The sequence below is a fragment of the Medicago sativa genome, chromosome 5 (genome assembly GCF_051527215.1).
Source record: "Medicago sativa cultivar Bolivia chromosome 5, Bolivia_mono, whole genome shotgun sequence".
NCBI lineage: Eukaryota > Viridiplantae > Streptophyta > Magnoliopsida > Fabales > Fabaceae > Medicago > Medicago sativa.
The window spans coordinates 33,173,229-33,191,664 of NC_140753.1; the positions used below are offsets into that span (position 1 = coordinate 33,173,229).

Consider the following 18,436-nt stretch of genomic DNA (forward strand, 5'->3'; position numbering starts at 1 on the left):
TTCGAAACAAATTTTAATAGTCACTAATTTTAAAAAGGCCTTGCCTGAGTTAGATCCCATTAGTTAGTCTTTTTTTTTTTTTTTGTAAAGTAGCCTAATGGTTAGATTCACACACATTATGTGTGGAGAAGTGGAGAATCTGAGGATCGAACCCCGGCTCCTACACAAATTATCCCTGGTAGTTTACTTTCATTTTTATTACCTTTATAATATTGAGAAATTTTGCTAGGAACCAAATCCAAATAATTATGCATAAACATTCTCTTTTTATTTTTTTTATTTTGGCATAATAAGCAAATGTAAAATAAGGAACTGGTTTTCATAAGTTAAGGCTTGCAAATATAGAATAATGAATTGTATGTTAATTGTAAGAATGAAGTAATGTTTATGCAGAGGAATACAATTCATTATTCTTCATTTTTTATCATATTACTGAATTGGCTTTCATGTTTTTTCTAGTATAAAATGTTAGTATGTTAATCGTAACATCTTTAATGTCTTGGATCAACCAAGTGAGCTACAGGAAAATGATTGAAGTATTATACGATAATTTATCATATTTCAACTTTTTTAATATGTCAAATATATTTCAAAACATAGACTTAGCTCTCCAAAAAAAGTGGTCTACAGGAAATGATTATCCTAATTTTAAATTTAAATATCCTACAAAATCTTGATGGCCAAACCATTCAATCATGAAATACAAAATGTCACTACACTCCAATCAGTAACATTAGAGAGAATCCATTTACAAATTCTAATACCCTTTGTTGCTCTTTCTGAGTGACCTATATTTACATGCTTGTATACTTCACAAGGAATATTTCTCTGCAGCATCCTTCAACTTCTTTACCTGGCACAGAAGAGAGGAATTTCCCTCGCATGCCTCGATCAATACTTTCATCCTGGAATCTAACCAGCGCTCTTCATGAAGTAGACCATCCAGCTGCTCATCCATGTTAGATGTTGATTGCTTGTTATGGGAAATGAGGTTCATTAACATTCCCTGTAACAGAAATTTTGTCAGCAACGGTTGCATACACCACAAGGCCAACTACACCATCATGCAAGTATATGCAGGAGCAATATAGCTCACTAAAATAGTGAAATAATATTTTGACAAATCTGACAAAAAATTGGATGATTAACAGTTTAAAGATATGGTTAATTACGTTTAGTTGATAGCTAATGAATATAGCAATGTATTTCAACTCATTCACTATCCACAACCATTAACTAACCACGATTTTAAGGTTTCCATATATACGTGATATCCATTAATCATCCAAATTGTGTTCAAATATACATGATATCTATCGAGTGCGAAACATTCAAAATCATTGTTACTTGTGTTCAGTAGACGGTCAATGAGTTGTGATACCTTGTTATATCCATTAGCCATCTACTGAACATAATTAACATATACTTGAACTGTAATTAATCATCCTAATTGTCAAAAAAATGTTTCATTTTGTATCCAAATAGCACAGCTCTTAAATAAGGATGAATAAGATACACCATAATCTTATCTTCCACTTTCATCCATGGCAAATACACGCAAACACACAACATTTACTTGATATGTGTTTGGCAGCACAGATTTTCAATGGAAATTTCTCTAAGTAACCATCCATCCATCCATCCATCAGGTAAAAAACATTTAAAACATGCTCACCTCATGTTGCTGCTTCCCAGCATAATCTCTCAAGAGAGACCTAACAAGCCTGTTGCGCAGCAATAACTTATCCACAGGACAAGCATTAAATATGAATGAGGAAAGGTGATGGACAGCCACAGTATACGAAACTGATCCTCGAATCTCAGCCCTGTCAAGGGCATCAGAAACCCATGACTTAGCATAAGCCTCCAAGATCTCTTCATTATCCTGCAGTGGAACAGTACGTTATGAATGTTTGATAGAAATGCAGTATATCCAATGAATGACTTGCATACTCTGCCAGTTTAAATTATGCTGGTGGACCCCTCTTACATATTAATGTGAAAAGAAAATTGGTCCACCTACCTAGCCATTAGATTCCAATTGTTGCAACTAAAAGAAATTACAGATAACATTAACAGAAAAGAAAAACAAGAGTTACAGACAACAGAGCAATTCACATTCCTTGTACGATAACTTGCTTGACAAGCCTTTCATGTCAGTGTCGAACTTCAAAAAAAACACGAAAGATACAGCCTTAGAATTCTTCTCTACAAAAAAACATGTCACAAAAGATACACCCTATCGATATGTGCGTGTTTGGTGCAAAGAGACTTTCGACAATATATTATGATCTTTGTGTTTATTGTTTAGGAATATTGCAAAGGCATATCATATCGTATCATAATATGTAAATGAGAATAATATTTCCCATATTCTGTAATACTGTATACATGTTAGTTGAAACACAATATTCAACATATGTCACCCACTTATTTCTTTCTCAACATGGTATCTAGAGATCACTGGTACAGAGGCTATAACCTCTAGTGTAATACAATTTCCATATTTCCCTATTTGTGGTTGGGCTTATGAATCATTGATGATTGTTTCGTCATCCAGATCTTCATTATTCTACTCATCCTTAGAATACTCTTCGATTTCATTATTAAATACCACCACAACAGCTATATCTAACTGAGATACCAGATGTGCATATAAAATTCTTTTAACACTTTAAAGAATTCACCCAACAACTTTTTTCTTTTACCGATTTTAGCTTCAATACAAGAAAAAAAGTCTACTGTACTCTGTAGCAGATGTTCTATGTTTTAAACCACACTTTAAACACAAATTTTCAACAAATTATAATCATAACATACAAATGACATTTATATCTTCGATTTTAAAAAAAGAATGAGTATCAAAAGCATAAGATATATTATGTGTAGACAATGTTCTGTAGTAAAATAACTGAGAATTAATTGTTTACCTCTGCAGGTTCAAGATATCCTTCAGCGCCCGAAAAACATTTCTCTAAAGGTGGTAAAAGTTCAAGAACACGAGCATTAGACAGTGTATTCCACGTGGCAAGTCGAATAGAACTTTCAACACAGCGGTGTAAATATACTGAAACTTGCCGTCCAAAAATCAGATCGCCATAAGATATGGAAGAAAACTGCTCTACAAGGTCTTCAATAAATGTCGAGTAACTTTCGTGAATATCGGATTTGAACCTCAGGAACTCAATATGCTTTTTATCATCCGAAATAGCTTCTTTATTTTGGTTAAACCTCTCCTTATCAAGAAGCTCACCGTAAAGATCCTGTAAAGCTTCAAAAGTTTCCCTGCCCTGATCTTGTCCCAGTATTTCCATTCCAACATGGAAATTGACAGATAATGAATGTAACTTCCATGTCAATGATACACGCTGAATAGGAGAAGGAATGCCAGTTCCTTGAAAATTGGACATTGTTTCAATGCCTAAAACAAAGAAAAGTCCACATTTGGCCACTTCAAGCAAATTAGCGGGATCATGTGTGTTATGTACACTACCAACTTTTTGAGGACCAGCACGCTTAGTATGGGGAATTGTTGAGATTGGACTAAGGTAAAAGTGGACCGGAAGTGGTAAGTTCTGTCGAGCCCATTCTACCATCAAAGAATTACAGCAAGGACTTGTTGTAGAAGACATATCTGAGTCTTCATATATCGTATCCAAACGCGCATCAGCTTTTGGAGTGGCCTGAACGCCAGAAGAACTACTGCCATCCACGGTTTTAGACTTCACCCTTACAGATAACCATCTACTCCTGAAATGAGATGATAACATCCGACTGAAGTGCATGTAGTCGTCGTCTTCATATTGCCACCCAAAGGCTTTACCCCTCCTGTTAAGGAGAAAATTACGAATACAGAGGTCAAGGTACTTCAAAATAGAGACATGGAACAATAGATCCAATGTCTTCTCTATAACAACCATATCCGCAGGTCCTGCAGTTAAACATAATCCCAATGCAGTGTTAACCCGTTGCATGGTGAAGGTCATTTGTTCAGTTTCGGGAGCATCATTAGATGCATTTTCAAAAATTTGCAGCAAGCGGACGAGCAATCTAGCATCTGTTTGAACAGGTAAAACTGTTTTCGACCAAAATCCTCCACCATGGGCACCCCATCCAACTCCCAAGCCTGGAGCTGGTCCTCCTCTGCCGAATATTTCAATGGACTGCATTCGCTGCCACCCTGAAGAAGCTGAAAACGTGAAAACATCAAGCATAGACCTTAATTCAACCAAACACCTACTAACTATGCCTTCCTCAAGCACTTTTCCTTCTTTCGATAGACTTTGTTCTGTGCCTGTGGGACTACAAATGCCAGTCTTGGCAGACCTTATCAGGTTATCAATTTTAGTAATAACATTGATTATTCCATTTAGACAACAGGTTGATGCCAATGACATTTCAACATCCCCCTTCTGCCTCAAATGAATCAGTTCCTTCATAAAAGATTCATCACCAGAATCTCTTCCGGATTTTGTCACAGAGGCAACTGGAAAGCCCAAATGCCAATAATTGATCAACTCAAGTCCAATCTTTGGGACAAATTCCGGAAGCCATGGCACATGCCCATTAGCTTCCTGTAGGCTGATAGCATCCCCCAATGTCACCTTTTCAAGAACTCTGAAAAGCATGTGAGTCACAGCTGCGTACACCCATAGCAAAGGAGTTGCCGAGAGATCTCTTAAAGTGAAGTGATTCACCCCTTCTTCCTGTCCCTCGAACAATTTATATACTTCTGGATCACTTCTTGTTGCAATCCACTTTATGGCTAAGTCAACCATCGGACCAACATAGCTCCAAGACCAGAACTCTGCATCATCAGTGGACTCGGGATGTTGATTTGTTAGACACTGTTGCGAAAATAAATTTGGAAGTCTTCCGGCCAAAGACTCCAAAACAAGATATGCCTCCCTAGATATGCAAGTAGATTCGTTCAGAACATTGTTTTTTGTAAGTTTTTCGAATGAAGGAAGATCCAACCAAAAACACAAGGCAGGGAATATCTGGGAGAAGTGAGACACACAATAACCATATCGAATGCAGACCCTCCAGAAACGCAATTGTTCAATGGTCAGTGCAGACTTGAGTTTACATTTTTCCTTCCCTAACTTCAGCCAGTCGTCAATGGACAAAGGAAGTTGATATAAGTTCCAAGTCATGGCATTGAAGTACCCATTCTTTATAAACTCTAAACAAGTTTTGCGGTCCAAACGAGCCAAGACCTTTTCCAAAATCAAATGAAACATTAGTGATGATTCTCTAACTGCAAATGCAAAAATAATTTAACATAACAAGGAAATGATCCATATATGAAGCAATCAATAAAATGGAATTAAATTATCACTCACCTTCAAGAGTTTTACAGATTTTATCATGGAAGATCGAATTTCATAATTGCCAACAGTAAATCTTTGCACAATTGTCTGAATAAGTCTTTCGCACTTCAGCACTGCATTGGCACATGAAGGTGAATGCCTTACTATGGCAATCAGTATAGAAACAATACATTCTTCCAAAGCTGCAGTAGGATCTGTCTGCAACCATAGGAAATAATGAGTTTGACATTGAAGTTTACAGACTCTAAAGCAGAAACTAAACCTTAGTGCTTATATCTTGGTTGAGATCCCACATCAACTACTGATATGGACAACATTTTCCTAATGAAATTGAGGCAATCCTCACCCACTGAACTACCTTTCAGGTTTATGTTAAGCCTAGGCAAATATCTAAGATAGTATAAGAGTCTGTTTTAGATCTGCTATTGGGGATCTTGCATTTGTCCACACTTCAGATGTCTAGTCCTGAGCATGACGGGGTGAATTGAGATCACACATCAACAACAGATAAAATCAATGTTTTTATTATAAAATTTGGACAATCCTCACCACTTGAGCTAGCTTTTAGGATTAAGTTAGACCTAACCCGAATTCTAATTGTCCTACAAAAATCTTATGATATGAAATGTTTCATCATGAATAATTATTTTTTACCTCCAAAAGATAACGAAGTCTAGGAAGTATCCCCATGCGAACTAGACCGGCCGTAAAATCTTGTCCAGCAACAAATACATCATCTTGAATTGTGTGTTTATCGTCACTCTCATTATCCATAAAATCCTCGCTAAAAGGTTGAATGTTAGAAGGTTTTGCACTGTACTTCCAGTATCCCCCTTGAAGGAATCCAAGAGAAATATCTGGTCTGCTCCTGAAAACCGGGGCTGTGCAAATATCTTTGTCACAAGTTGCCATGTTCTGGAGGTAAAAGAATTACAGATGAATATAATTCGTAACACAGAATAACAGTATAAGATTAAATTTATAAATATATAAACCATGTTTACCTCTGAGATATCAAAGTAGTTCTCATTCACATCACAACTCAATGCAGATTGAACAACCTTTGCACAGGCCAACACCACAGAATTATGGTTATCATCAAGACACATCCTGAAAAATCAGAGCACAAGGCCATTACAAGAAGCCCATATAATGGGAAATGTAATTATATACCAATAAAACTAAAGATTCTAAGTATTTATCAGTGGCTATGTATCAAAAGGCAAAGCTACTCAGATAGCAAATGCATCAAAACATAACAGTACAATCTAATTGCAAAATTTATACATAATGACAAGATAGAGAGTTATCATTTCGGATAGCATTATTTTGCATTCAGTAGCCAAATAAAAATCCTTTCAAGGATCACCAACATGTATCCTTGTTATTTACTGCATGAGAACAAAAGGCTTGAATCAAGTAAGCAATCTAGATTCTCAATCATCCAATTTGACTTTTGGACACAGATAGCAAAAGCTTGTGTGCATAAGAATTCATCTGGAGAGAATGAAATTGTTGAAATTATAAGAGGAAGAGAGAGAACAAACTATGATTAGAAATTTAGAAATTTTTATTTGACATATGGTTTGTAATGATGTGTTACAAAAGACAAAATACCGTCCCTTATTCATACTGATACTAGACTCTAAATTCTAATCAAATATGAAAACAAATCAAATTGGAAACTTGAGGCATTGCATATGGGCTTTGATGGTGGGGTGATTTCAGGAGCCAGCCAATCTACACATACCAGACCTAATGGATGTAACGGTTAGGTGAAAGACACATATGCAAGAGAGAATACAATATAGAGAGAGGATGACGGAAGGGATCATGACAAGAGAGACAGCTAATAAAAATGGAAAAAATAACAAATGAAACAATTTCAAGCTCCAGATTTGAATGGACTTGTGAACAAAATAGTCCCAGGACAGGTCAAGATGGATGCTGCTGCTTTGGTGGACTTAGAATTTGGGCTCTAAGCCAGTTTAACATGAATACTTCTCACTCATGTTTACAAGGATATTTGAATACACACACACACACACACACAAGTATAATCTACGGAGGAAACAGAATCATAATAATTTCACTACATTCTTTCAAAAAAAAAAAATAATAATAATAATTTCACTACATATATATAAACAGGCATTTTAGTCGACTGTTAAAAGTAGATGATGAAACCAACTTAGGCATAAAGCAAAAATCACCTAAGTGATAACGCGAGCTCTGGTTGAGGACCAAGTGCATAAGTCCAAACAGCCTCCCAGTCATCTGATTTGTCGACTTTGTTCCCCTTTTTTGTCATATTTCCAGTTCTGTCTTTACAAATATAGCATAGTGCCTTGTCAAGAACGGATGAAAGGAGATGCAATGCAAGGGCTCTTTGTCCAGGAATCTAAAAAAATAACATTTTGCAGAAAATATGATACTAAGTGGAAAATATTAGAGTTTATTTATTATTTTGCATCAAGAATTGTGAATCCATCCCAATCGCAACCAACTAAAAAATACATCACATAACATACCACACTTCTAGTAAGTTCCAGTGCTTCTTTAATTGTATAACCAGCTGCACCAGGATCTCCCTCAGTTCTCAAATAGTCACGTTCAGCGATATTATCTGCATCATAGCAAGAAGAATTGTCATACAAAGAATTTCAAGAATAATCAGCATACCAATTAATAATATTCAGGACACACTAACATCTGACCGATATTATTCCTAACAGAAAATACAGAATAATAGGTATATCTGTGGATGCAAAAATTAATATTCACAGCTCCAACATTTTTTTCCGCAAATGTTAACATCTGACATGACGTATATAGAACAATAACCAATCAATGTGAACTATGAACTTGAAATATTAGAAAGCAAAGGAAACCACCAGGAAACCATAGTATAGAGTGCGACGTAACCAATATTCTAACTTCTAGCCTAAAGATAACAAGGGGGCATAGTTCACTCGATGCTCACAGACAGCCTGTGACCTTGCAAAGTCATTTATCTAAACCTCTCAAGGTCACACAGAAATGCCAACTATTTTTAGTTCATGTGCATTTAAAAGTGTAGACAATTAAAAAATGACCACAGATTGTTGGAAAAACTGAACTGCGTAAGTTGGGGAAAAAATGGTTTTATCAAGATAAGGATTCAAACATTAAAAAATACATATTATCAATAGCTGTGTATTAGTTTCCCACATGATCAAAATACCAAATAAGAAGGGCCCATATCTACAATTAAGATTGCATATTATCACCAGCGGAGCATTTATTTAATAGATACCTGAAAGAAAAAACAAGGAACATCCTATATTTATATCTATATACAAGGTTTTAAATCTATATATGCAAGGTTGAAGGTTCTAACGTGTGTCTGTGGTTCCAACACAATCATTGATATAAATCATAAGTTACAGATATATCTAGCCACAACTAAGATCGTGATGCAGTTACAGATGCAAGGATCATACATAGCATTAGTTTGACATTAGAACTCAAAAGCTAGACAAAGAAACCTAAAAAGAATGAATGAAGTCATACCATACACAGGCTCCTGTTCAGTATCGACAACATCCCCAGCCAATGAAAATCGTAACTCTCTAATGGCCTCAACTCTATTGCTCCAAGCATTCCATGAGCTACTACTTGTGGTGGTTGAAGTCTTTCCACTAACATTCTTATCATCCAGTTGTTTTTTGGATGGTAGTGCCATTATAGTATGGGAGATGTCATCCTCTGTCGGCAAATGTTTAGCTCCTTGAGTACTCTTAACTTGTTGATTAACAGATTCAGCGACAGCACCCACGTCTGATTTTAAACTATTGGGTTTCTTCAATTTCTCCTTCCCTCTTTTTTGCAGTACTTTCAACAACGCAGGACTTATCTTCTCCATTATATCAGCCTTGGCTTCTTCAATCTCCTCAGCTGACATTTGCTGGATCCGAGCTCGATTCTCTGAATCAATTTCACTCTCAAGAGACGTCGACTCTTGTTCATGCATGAAGTAGTTTTTTTCAGACGCGGAACTATGATCAGTCATTCTGTCGGAAAAAATCTTGTCTCGTTCAGCTGCAAATTCTTTTTCTTTCTTGTCATCCTTATTTGAAGTATCTAATTCCATGGAAGTGGCTGAATTGATAAAACCACCATCTGATTTAACTAACTGTGGCTTCACATCGACTTCCATCGAAGCAAAAACACTATCAACTGAATGAGATGAGATTTTCTTGGATGTATTCTTACCGCCATTTTCATTCTTCTTTCTCCCTGTAGTCGGGCCATAGCTTGATACATCCTTTTCCAAATCCTTCCCTAAGAAAGATTTATCATCTTGAGTAAACTCTCTCCATTTCCCAAAATCCATACCCTTTGTTTTCTTCCTTTGTACTGGATTAGCAAAGGCAGCAGCTTTCTCAAACCCCATAAAATCTGTGTCATCTTCATCTTCAACGTCATTGTCACCATCATCATTATCATGATCATAACCTCCTTTACTATTAAGTGGACGCCAATGCTGTAAAAACACCAAATTCTAAGTATCAGTCCATGAGCTTACTACACATTACACAGACAGACTACATTAACAATAAACTTAAATAACAATTGCTAGCAACACATCTCTCCAACGTTATATTCGTGATTGGTTGAAATTCACAAGGGTTCCAATAATGAAGAGGTTGCTGGAGATAGTGTTAGAGTGTGTTGAAATTGCTGGAGATTGAAGACGTGTCTAATGTCCAACACTTACTCAACACCAACACAAGTAGTCGACTTCCGGATCGTTCGTGTCGTATGGATCGTTGTGGTTTGTGGTTGTGTCGGTGGATGTGGTTTTGCCGGTGGATGGGTTGCTTTTCAGATCCAGTTTCTCTGTTTTGCTTGTTATGGTGGAAGAATCCCTCCGAGGTTTTTGCGTGTTTTGTTTTTTGCGGGATCGCCGTTTGTGTTTCAGTTTTGGTGGTCTCGGTGTGGGTCGGTTGTTCCGGTTGAGTCGTTGGTGGTGTTTATGGGTGGCTGCCTTTCGTCGTCGTCTTCGTGTTGTTTGCTGTTTGGGCCTTCGTGAATATGGTATGTGTTTTCTTAGATCTTGTTCAGTAGAGGCTGGGGTGGTTGCAGATCTGGACTCTTTTTGCAGTGGTAGTTTCAAAAACCCGAAAGGGTCTGTTCGTTTAACCCGTAAGGGTCCGGTTCGATTAACCCGTAAGGGTGGTTACTGACGTATTGAACTCATCCCTCGATCTGAGTTTTTACGCGTTGTTTGTTCGAAAGAGCATTTATGCCTGCTGTTGATTCAGGGGGTTGTTGGCACTTGGTTTGGTTCCGTGTTGACGGCCAATCCATTCGCCTATTTCAAAACTCTAACTGTTCTATGCGGATGTCCACTTTTCACACTTTTTTTGTAATCTGGTTTCGCGCCCCTTCGCGGGTTCGCTAGGTTGCGTCAGTGATTAGTGTATTTTTTGTTAGGATAGATTAGAGTTGTACCACTTGGACATATTTATCACGATGTATCCCCGTTTGGGTTAATCCTGGGTCAGGTCCAATGCCCTCCCAGTCTTTGTATCTGTTTGTTTTTATTTATTATATTCTCTATTTGGCTTAAAAAAAAAAAAAAGTAGTCGCATTCAATCACTTCTATTTTCATAAATTATTACATGGTCTCTACTTTGCAGCACCAACACTTATGATCAAAGGTGTGTCCGGTATCCAACATGTGTCAGTGTCTGACACATGATTACAATCGATTATGTCATTTTTTTTTCCAAATAATTATCGATGTCAATATGTATGTCTCGTGTTCGTGTCAGTGCTTCATAGGTTCCTACGTGGTGTCAGTGTCAGTGTTGTGTCTAGTGTGTCGGCAAATATCAATTCATTATTTTGTAACAACCCTTTTGACTCAAAATCATTAACTAATTGTTTTATTACATTACTAAAAATATAAAAAAGGTTGAAACTTTATAAGAAAAAGGGTGATGGGGTTACTTACAGGACCATGAGAACGATGACGAGCAACAGGAAAAGGAACAACAGTGGGTTTAGGAAAAGAGTAGTCAGTAGTGGTTTTCTTTTGCGTGCCACTATCATCGATACCCTTTTCAACAATGGAACCAACCAACTGAAATGCAATCTGTTGTTGTTGTTGTTGTTGTTGATTTATTTGTATTGAGCTTGTGTTTAGAATCTTCACCTTCTTCTTCGCTTCGCCATTTTGTTTCTCCATAACTGTCAAAAAAAGTAAGTCATTAAATCTCAGAAATTTTCATAAACCCAAAAGTATCAGTGTAAAAAATTGAACTTAGAAGCTAGCTGTAAAAAATTGTGAGTATTCCAATTGACTGAAACCATTTCCGTTGCTTAAGGGATCGGTGTCCAGGAATAATGAAAAAAATCGAATTTTGAACAGATGAAAAAAATCCAATTGAAATAAATAATAGTTAAGATTCAAAATAGAGTAGAACCCATTATCTTCAACAAAGAAACCCATTCAGAACAGATAAAAAAAAAAGTAGCAAAAAGCTCAATACAAAGCGGCAAAGAAAAATAAAGTGTGTGCAAGGACTCACCGTGTTCTACGTTGGAACAGTTGCGAAAATCAGTTGAAGAATTTGTAGGGTTTAGAATGAGGTTTAAGGAGGAAGAGATGGAATACCCGAGTCAAATTGATTTCTGAGAAAGGTGCGAGTCCTTTTCACTGTGTGTTTGTTTCAATTCTGTTGTTTGGAATGCAGAGAAGTTGAGACGAGAGAGACAATTTTCATGGGACCCACACCTTTTTCTTCTAGTCTTCTCTAAACTGCGAAGAAAGCAAACGAGAGGTGCTCATATTGTTCCAAATTCCATTTCTATCCTTCTGTTTGGGTGAGGAACTAATTTGCGTGTTGAGATGAATCTGAAAAGAACGATGAGGAGAAGAATTGAATGGTCATTCGAGACAAAGAATTGAAGGGATGTTCTAATTAAATAACTACAAAAATTAATTTTGAAAAATGATTTAGATTAATCAAATTACTCAAAATTATTTTGATGGAATTTTCTATGATTCAAGGGCATTTTGGTACTTTTGTAAATAATCAACACTTATCACTACCAAAATAAATAATCAACACTTCTCTCTTTTTTTTTTCATTAATCTCTTACTAGCGTCCAGACGGGCACTTCCGTGTCCGTCTGTCCGCTTTTTCTACTGACGTATGTATTTACTTGAATACGTTTCTTTGTATAAATTAATATACACTATCATACACAAATAATTCTTTAACACCATGTAGAAGAGTAATATATAAAACTTATTACATAAAAAATAAAAATTTGATGAATAGAGATGTTTGACACTAAGAAAGGTTTGCTCTAAAAAATTAAAATGTTGGACAATGAAACAGAGTGGTTTGAGACTCAAGAACACAACCACATTGATAAAAATAAGTAAAATTTAGAAATCCAACCACAAAGAAGTCATGATATTTGTCAAAAGTTTATGTTTCTTGAAATATTTTGGACCGCCAAACCAAAATTTAACATTACAAAGTAGAAAAATAAATAATGAAACAATTTTCCCAAAAAATAACTCTTACAAAATATATGATCCTCAATTTCATATGGCTCTATTAGGTGGCAGTCAACTTCATTGAAAACTATGTAGAACCTACTTTTTCATGACATCCTTCTCAACATCATCAATATATGTTCTCCGTGTAATTAAACTCCAACAATTATCATCAGTAGAAAAAGAAAAATATTGCGAGGTTGAAGCCACAATAACAAAAACATTCATTCAAATACGAAACCCGTAAATTTTCATGCAATCTCTATCTCTACATCAGGGCCGTCCCGATGAAATAGAAGGTTCGGCTCTATTTAAAATAGGCCCCCAATAAAATAAAAACGCAATTTTTTGTGTAGCTAAGCTTTATTAAAAAATCAGAATCAGAAGGGATTCTAAACACGAAACGAAATACAAAAAAATTAAGCGAAAGAGAGATAGAATTTACTAACTGCGTCGTTTGGATTTGTCACTTATCCGTTGTGGGAAAGGGAAAAACGAATGGTTTATGTGAAAAAGAAATGATTGTTGTGATTCTTTCAATGAAATAGGTTTTCAAATTGACTGCTTAAGTGATTATACAAATTGGGGGTTGTTTGATAGTACCAGATTTATGTCCAGATAGGATAACTAAATTCTAGAAAAAACTCAAACGTGTAAAAAAGTAACACATATATTTTTTATTTAAGTGGGGGCGAGTATTAGAGTTAATTTTTTTTTAGGCCCATAGCTTTTGGAGGCCCGACTTGATTGAGCACCTTGCACTCCCTCAAGGTCGGGCCTGCTCTACACATACATGGAAATTCATTGATATATGAGAGTTGCTTTTTTGACAACGAATACTTCCAATTGACACATGGAAATGACCTTAATACCCCTGGCGGTAGTTAACAACCGCTGGTAAACACGCCGGTTGTTAACTACCGCTGAGACCCAGCGGCTGTTAACTACCGCTGAGCTCTGTATGTTAAACACGCAGAAAACTTCCAGCAAGTTAACAACACAGACTTGCATATTCAAACCAACACAAACCCAACTTCACCCCACATTCAATTGCACGGATTAGAAGCAAATTTCTTCAAGTAATCACACAAGTAAGTAACTTTCTTTCTATTTACATGTAATGTAGGTTGTTTAGGGTGTTAGTTTTCAAATTTTTTAGCAATATGTTTAGGGTTTAGGTTAGGTTTAGGTTAGGTTTAAAAATTGCAAATTATGATAGAATTAGATGTTGTTTATGATTGTTTAAGCTGACATTGTTGTTTAGAGTAGGTTTAGGTACAATGTAGTTGAATTTGATTTTGAATTAACACTAATTGTGCTAGTATTTTAAAATGCACTTAAGGTGTTTGATGAAAAGCCTAAGTGAAATAATCTTGCTTTTTTTGTGATTTTTTTTCCAAATATGTTAAATTTAATAATGTATATATGTATCTGGTATTATGGTTATGAATTGCGATTAGTGTTGGTGTTGGTTATGAGTTGTTTATGAGTTGGCTATGAATTGAGATTAGCGTAAGTGTTGGTTATTAGTGTTGGTTATTAGTTGTTTTTATAAAGAACTTAAAACTACTCTGAGTAATGCATGTATATGTACAATGTTCTGTTACGGATTCAATATATTATTAAGTATGTGTATGTGTAAATATGAGATGTTTTAAAATATGTGTATGTGTACTTCTAAATTTTCTTTGAAGTACATGCATTCTCTAAATATGTGTATCTGTACATGCATTCTCTGAATTGATAGAACTAATATTAATATATGTTTTTAAAATTCGTTTTGTACAGATATGGCTAGGGATACAGATGAGCAGCAGCGGGTAATTAGAGAGGATAGGATGCGGAGAGGTAAAGAGGCGAGTACCGCTAGTGCTCGGAGAGAAAGGAGTGCTGATGACCCGTATGTCCCTAAGCCTCGGAAGCGCAGGGACCCGAGGATTCATGGAGAGGGCTCACAGTCACAGGCACATGTGGATGACTCCTCCCAGGTGGTTGATCCGACACCAGCGCATGATTATGCTGGGTATGCGGATGAGGATTTTGCTGGATATGATCGGATGGAGGAGGAGAGGATGTTTTATCAGCCGCCGCCGGAGCCCGAGGCACAGGATGAGGAGATGGGAGATGATGAGGGGGTGCCAGAGGATGTAGTGGCAGATTATATGGAGGCACAGAATGGTATTCCCGAGGGTGAGCCTGAGCGTCAGCCTCGGCCACGACGAGGTGGTCGTGTTCAGCAGATACCGCCCTATCCTGCTGGAGAGGCTCCCTTTCCTGGAGGACCTCAGACCTTGGCATTGTTGTCCGACTACTCAAGGCACGTGGCGAACCCTCTTTGGGTGAACCACAATAATGTAAGTGTTTAAATTGTTTAAAATTCTTTAAATGTTTTAATTAATTATATTAGGTAGCGTAAGTGATTTAACTAATTAAAATTAGGTAGCGTAAGTTGTTTAATTAATTAATATAACGAAGCGTAAGTGATTTAATTAATTAAAATTAGGTAGCGTAAGTTGTTTAATTAATTAATATAACGTAGCGTAAGTGATTTAATTAATTAATATAACGTAGCGTAAGTGATTTAATTAATTAATATAACGTAGCGTAAGTGATTTAATTAATTAAAATTACGTAGCGTAAGTCTTTTATTTATTAAATATAATGTAGCGTAAGTTTTTGAATCATTTAAAATAGTGACAATGTCTTATTTAACTTGAATTTCAGATGTGACATGATCAAGCGGGTTATAAGTGTGTAAACGCAGAGAAGAGGTTGAAGGAGCTTGATAAGCCGGAGGAGGCTTTGAGATGGTTTTGGGAGCCTGTGGAGGGGTCTGGCCTCCTTGGTTTGATACACGTTGGGTATGCGACTGTGACCCATGCGATGATACGTGCTCTGTGCGAGAGGTGGCATACGGAGACGAGTAGTTTTCATCTACCTGTGGGGGAGATGACGATCACTCTTGACGATGTGCATAATCTTCTGCACATTCCTATTTACGGCCGCATGTTGGAGCACGATGAGTCGATGGATCGGGACCGATCGATTGATATGATGACCAGGCTTTTGGGCAAGTCAGATGCTGATGCCAGAGATCAGGTTAGGGAGGAATCTCCTGGTCATATCCGTTATCCCGCACTGAAGCGGGTTTATGAGGAGCACCAGACTGAGGCTAGACGACTTGAGCATCCACATTCGAGGGAGGAGATGCATGAGAGAGCCAGGAGGAGGGCGTGCTGTGTGAGGAGTTTCCTTTTATATCTTGTCGGTTGTGCGCTGTTCACTAACAAAACGAACAGACACATCGACTTGATATATCTGGATTGCAAGGCGGACTTGGGGCGATTGGGAAGTGATCGTGGGGAGGGATGACCTTAGCTTACCTCTATGATTATCTGGATGATTCTGTTATCTTGAATAACAGAACGATGGCTGGCTCTGCGACTCTTTTGATGGTAATATTTATCTTAATTTCTTTATGAATTTATTTTATAAATTTTATTATCATGTTAGACTATTTTATAATGTTTTAGATTTATTGAATATTTAACTCGAATAATTTATTTTGTTAGACTATTATTTATTTTGTTAGACTATTATTTATAATGTTAGACTATTATTTATTTTGTTGCAGGGATGGATTTTGGAGCATTTGCCAGGTCCTTACCCAAGGAGGCGTAACCCGGATTGGGACCCGCGGACACTATGTGCTGGGAGATGGCTCACTACCAAAGGCCATACGAGTGTGCACCATTACCGCGTAGTCCTGGATCGCTTGGAGGTGGATGACGTCAGGTTTTCTACCTATGGTGATCGCAGAGACGTCCACCCATTTCAGATGTTGTGCACTTACTATAACAAATGGAAGAATTGTGTAACGAAAAAATACTATAACAAAAAAACTAAAGTTCCACAAAAGCCATGTACATTTCCAGAAACGTACAAATGTAGATAATGAAACATGAACAAATGTGAGATAATTATTTGTTTTTTTGTTTGATATATAGCTACAAATGATATAACAATGCTCCCTTAACTTGTCTCCCTCACACATCCTCTTTGTCTCACTTATTCATTTCCTCTCTCTTTCTCTGTCCCCCTCCCTCTGTACCTCTCTTCACATAAGAGCTTACCAGTGCATTTTTTTATTGGATGAAGCTAGGAAAAACATATAATTAATTGATCAATATAATCACGTAAGAACTAATAAACGCACCGAATATGAAATCAAATAAAAAAAAAAAGAGGAAGATGATAGCATGCAATAGGGACCGTTTGACAACAATTGTTAGTATTGAATTTGTTTCTTTTTTATCGTCAAAGCAATGCCAAATATGTTGTGAGGTTGAATGAAAATAATATGTAAAATCGTCAAAGCAATGCCATATATGTAAAATGTGAAGTTGAATGAAATAGAAAAATTAACTTGAAATTAATTGAAAAATGGAATAAATGAGAAAATAAATAAATTGATTCAAAGCAAATAGTTTGAGAAATTAAAAAAAAAATGAAAGATCGGGGCACTACCCTCAACGATACCACCACCAACATCGATGTCAGTGCAGGATAGTGGGTTGTCGGTCTCGCCGTCATATATCCACGCCTCTCTTCCTATCTCCGCTTCCATGTTGTTGTTGTTGAAGGCACAAAGTTTTTCCATCTTCTTCCTACCTTTTTTTTTTTTGAAGGAATCTTCTTCCTACCTATTCCACTTTTTCAAATCTCTTTTTATTTTTTTTTACCAAGTTTTCATATCTCTCATTATATCAATAGGTTGCGCCCAACTGCTATTACATAGCACAAATTTTCATCAAGTTGTGGATGTTAACACTATGTACTTTTTTTTGTTGTGGTTTGTGTGATTGGAAGTTGGAATTGAAAAGGAAACTACATACAAAATTTATGTAACCGTGCATTTCTCTCTGGTGTGGGGGTTAAATTTTGTAACCCACCATCCTAGATCAATTACTCATATAATGTTTCCTCTTTTCAAAGTCTTGACATTCGGTACCAATGATTGATTGTAAATCATGAAAATACATAAAATTATATACCAAATATGAGCAAATAAACTATACGATAAACACTTCAACGCTAGTTATACTTAAGATAATTTAATTAATCTTCACAAATTTGTTATGGTAACTTGGTAAGCATGTAAGCAAAATGGAAATGCATCGAAGCAAAATGGTAACACAATTGAAAACTTATAATATTGACTATTCATGAATGGTCAAAACTTAGAGAAATCAAACCTTACAACACATGCATCCAAAAAGACTCAAGTTCAAAGATTATTCAATAAGCAGATGGAAAAAAAATTGAAAATAAAGAATAGTGTAGATTTACGTGAGTGGGGAAAAAAACTGAAAATAAAGAATAGTGTAGATTTACTGAAAATAAAGAATAGATATTTACGTGAGTGTGATTAGTGGGGAATGCAGATTTTTTCTTTAATAACTGCTACTGTGTGTGGTTATTAGTGGGAAGTAAGGGCATTTTGGGATTAAACAAAAAATGCTACACCAAAAAATAGTATTGCCTT

The 18,436-nt window shown here is 36.3% G+C and overlaps 2 protein-coding genes across 2 annotated transcripts; one reads left to right on the forward strand and one right to left on the reverse strand.

Annotated features, from left to right (window-relative positions):
* Positions 1 to 673: 673 nt before the first annotated feature.
* LOC146921902 (transcriptional elongation regulator MINIYO-like) lies at positions 674 to 12,009 on the reverse strand. Its single transcript, XM_085715138.1, has 11 exons — positions 11,912 to 12,009; positions 11,335 to 11,570; positions 8,886 to 9,858; positions 7,865 to 7,959; positions 7,547 to 7,734; positions 6,338 to 6,443; positions 5,988 to 6,248; positions 5,346 to 5,531; positions 2,931 to 5,219; positions 1,676 to 1,885; positions 674 to 1,006 (listed from the first exon to the last, which is right to left on the reverse strand). Exons 2-11 carry the CDS (start codon positions 11,566 to 11,568, stop codon positions 812 to 814), a joined length of 4,737 nt encoding a protein of 1,578 aa, XP_085571264.1. The 5' UTR covers positions 11,569 to 11,570; positions 11,912 to 12,009; the 3' UTR covers positions 674 to 811.
* Positions 12,010 to 14,681: 2,672 nt separating this feature from the next.
* Positions 14,682 to 16,204, forward strand: LOC146921903 (uncharacterized). Its single transcript, XM_085711405.1, has 3 exons — positions 14,682 to 15,245; positions 15,643 to 16,129; positions 16,191 to 16,204. The coding sequence occupies exons 1-3, from the start codon at positions 14,682 to 14,684 to the stop codon at positions 16,202 to 16,204; spliced, it is 1,065 nt and encodes a 354-aa protein (XP_085567531.1).
* Positions 16,205 to 18,436: the final 2,232 nt, after the last annotated feature.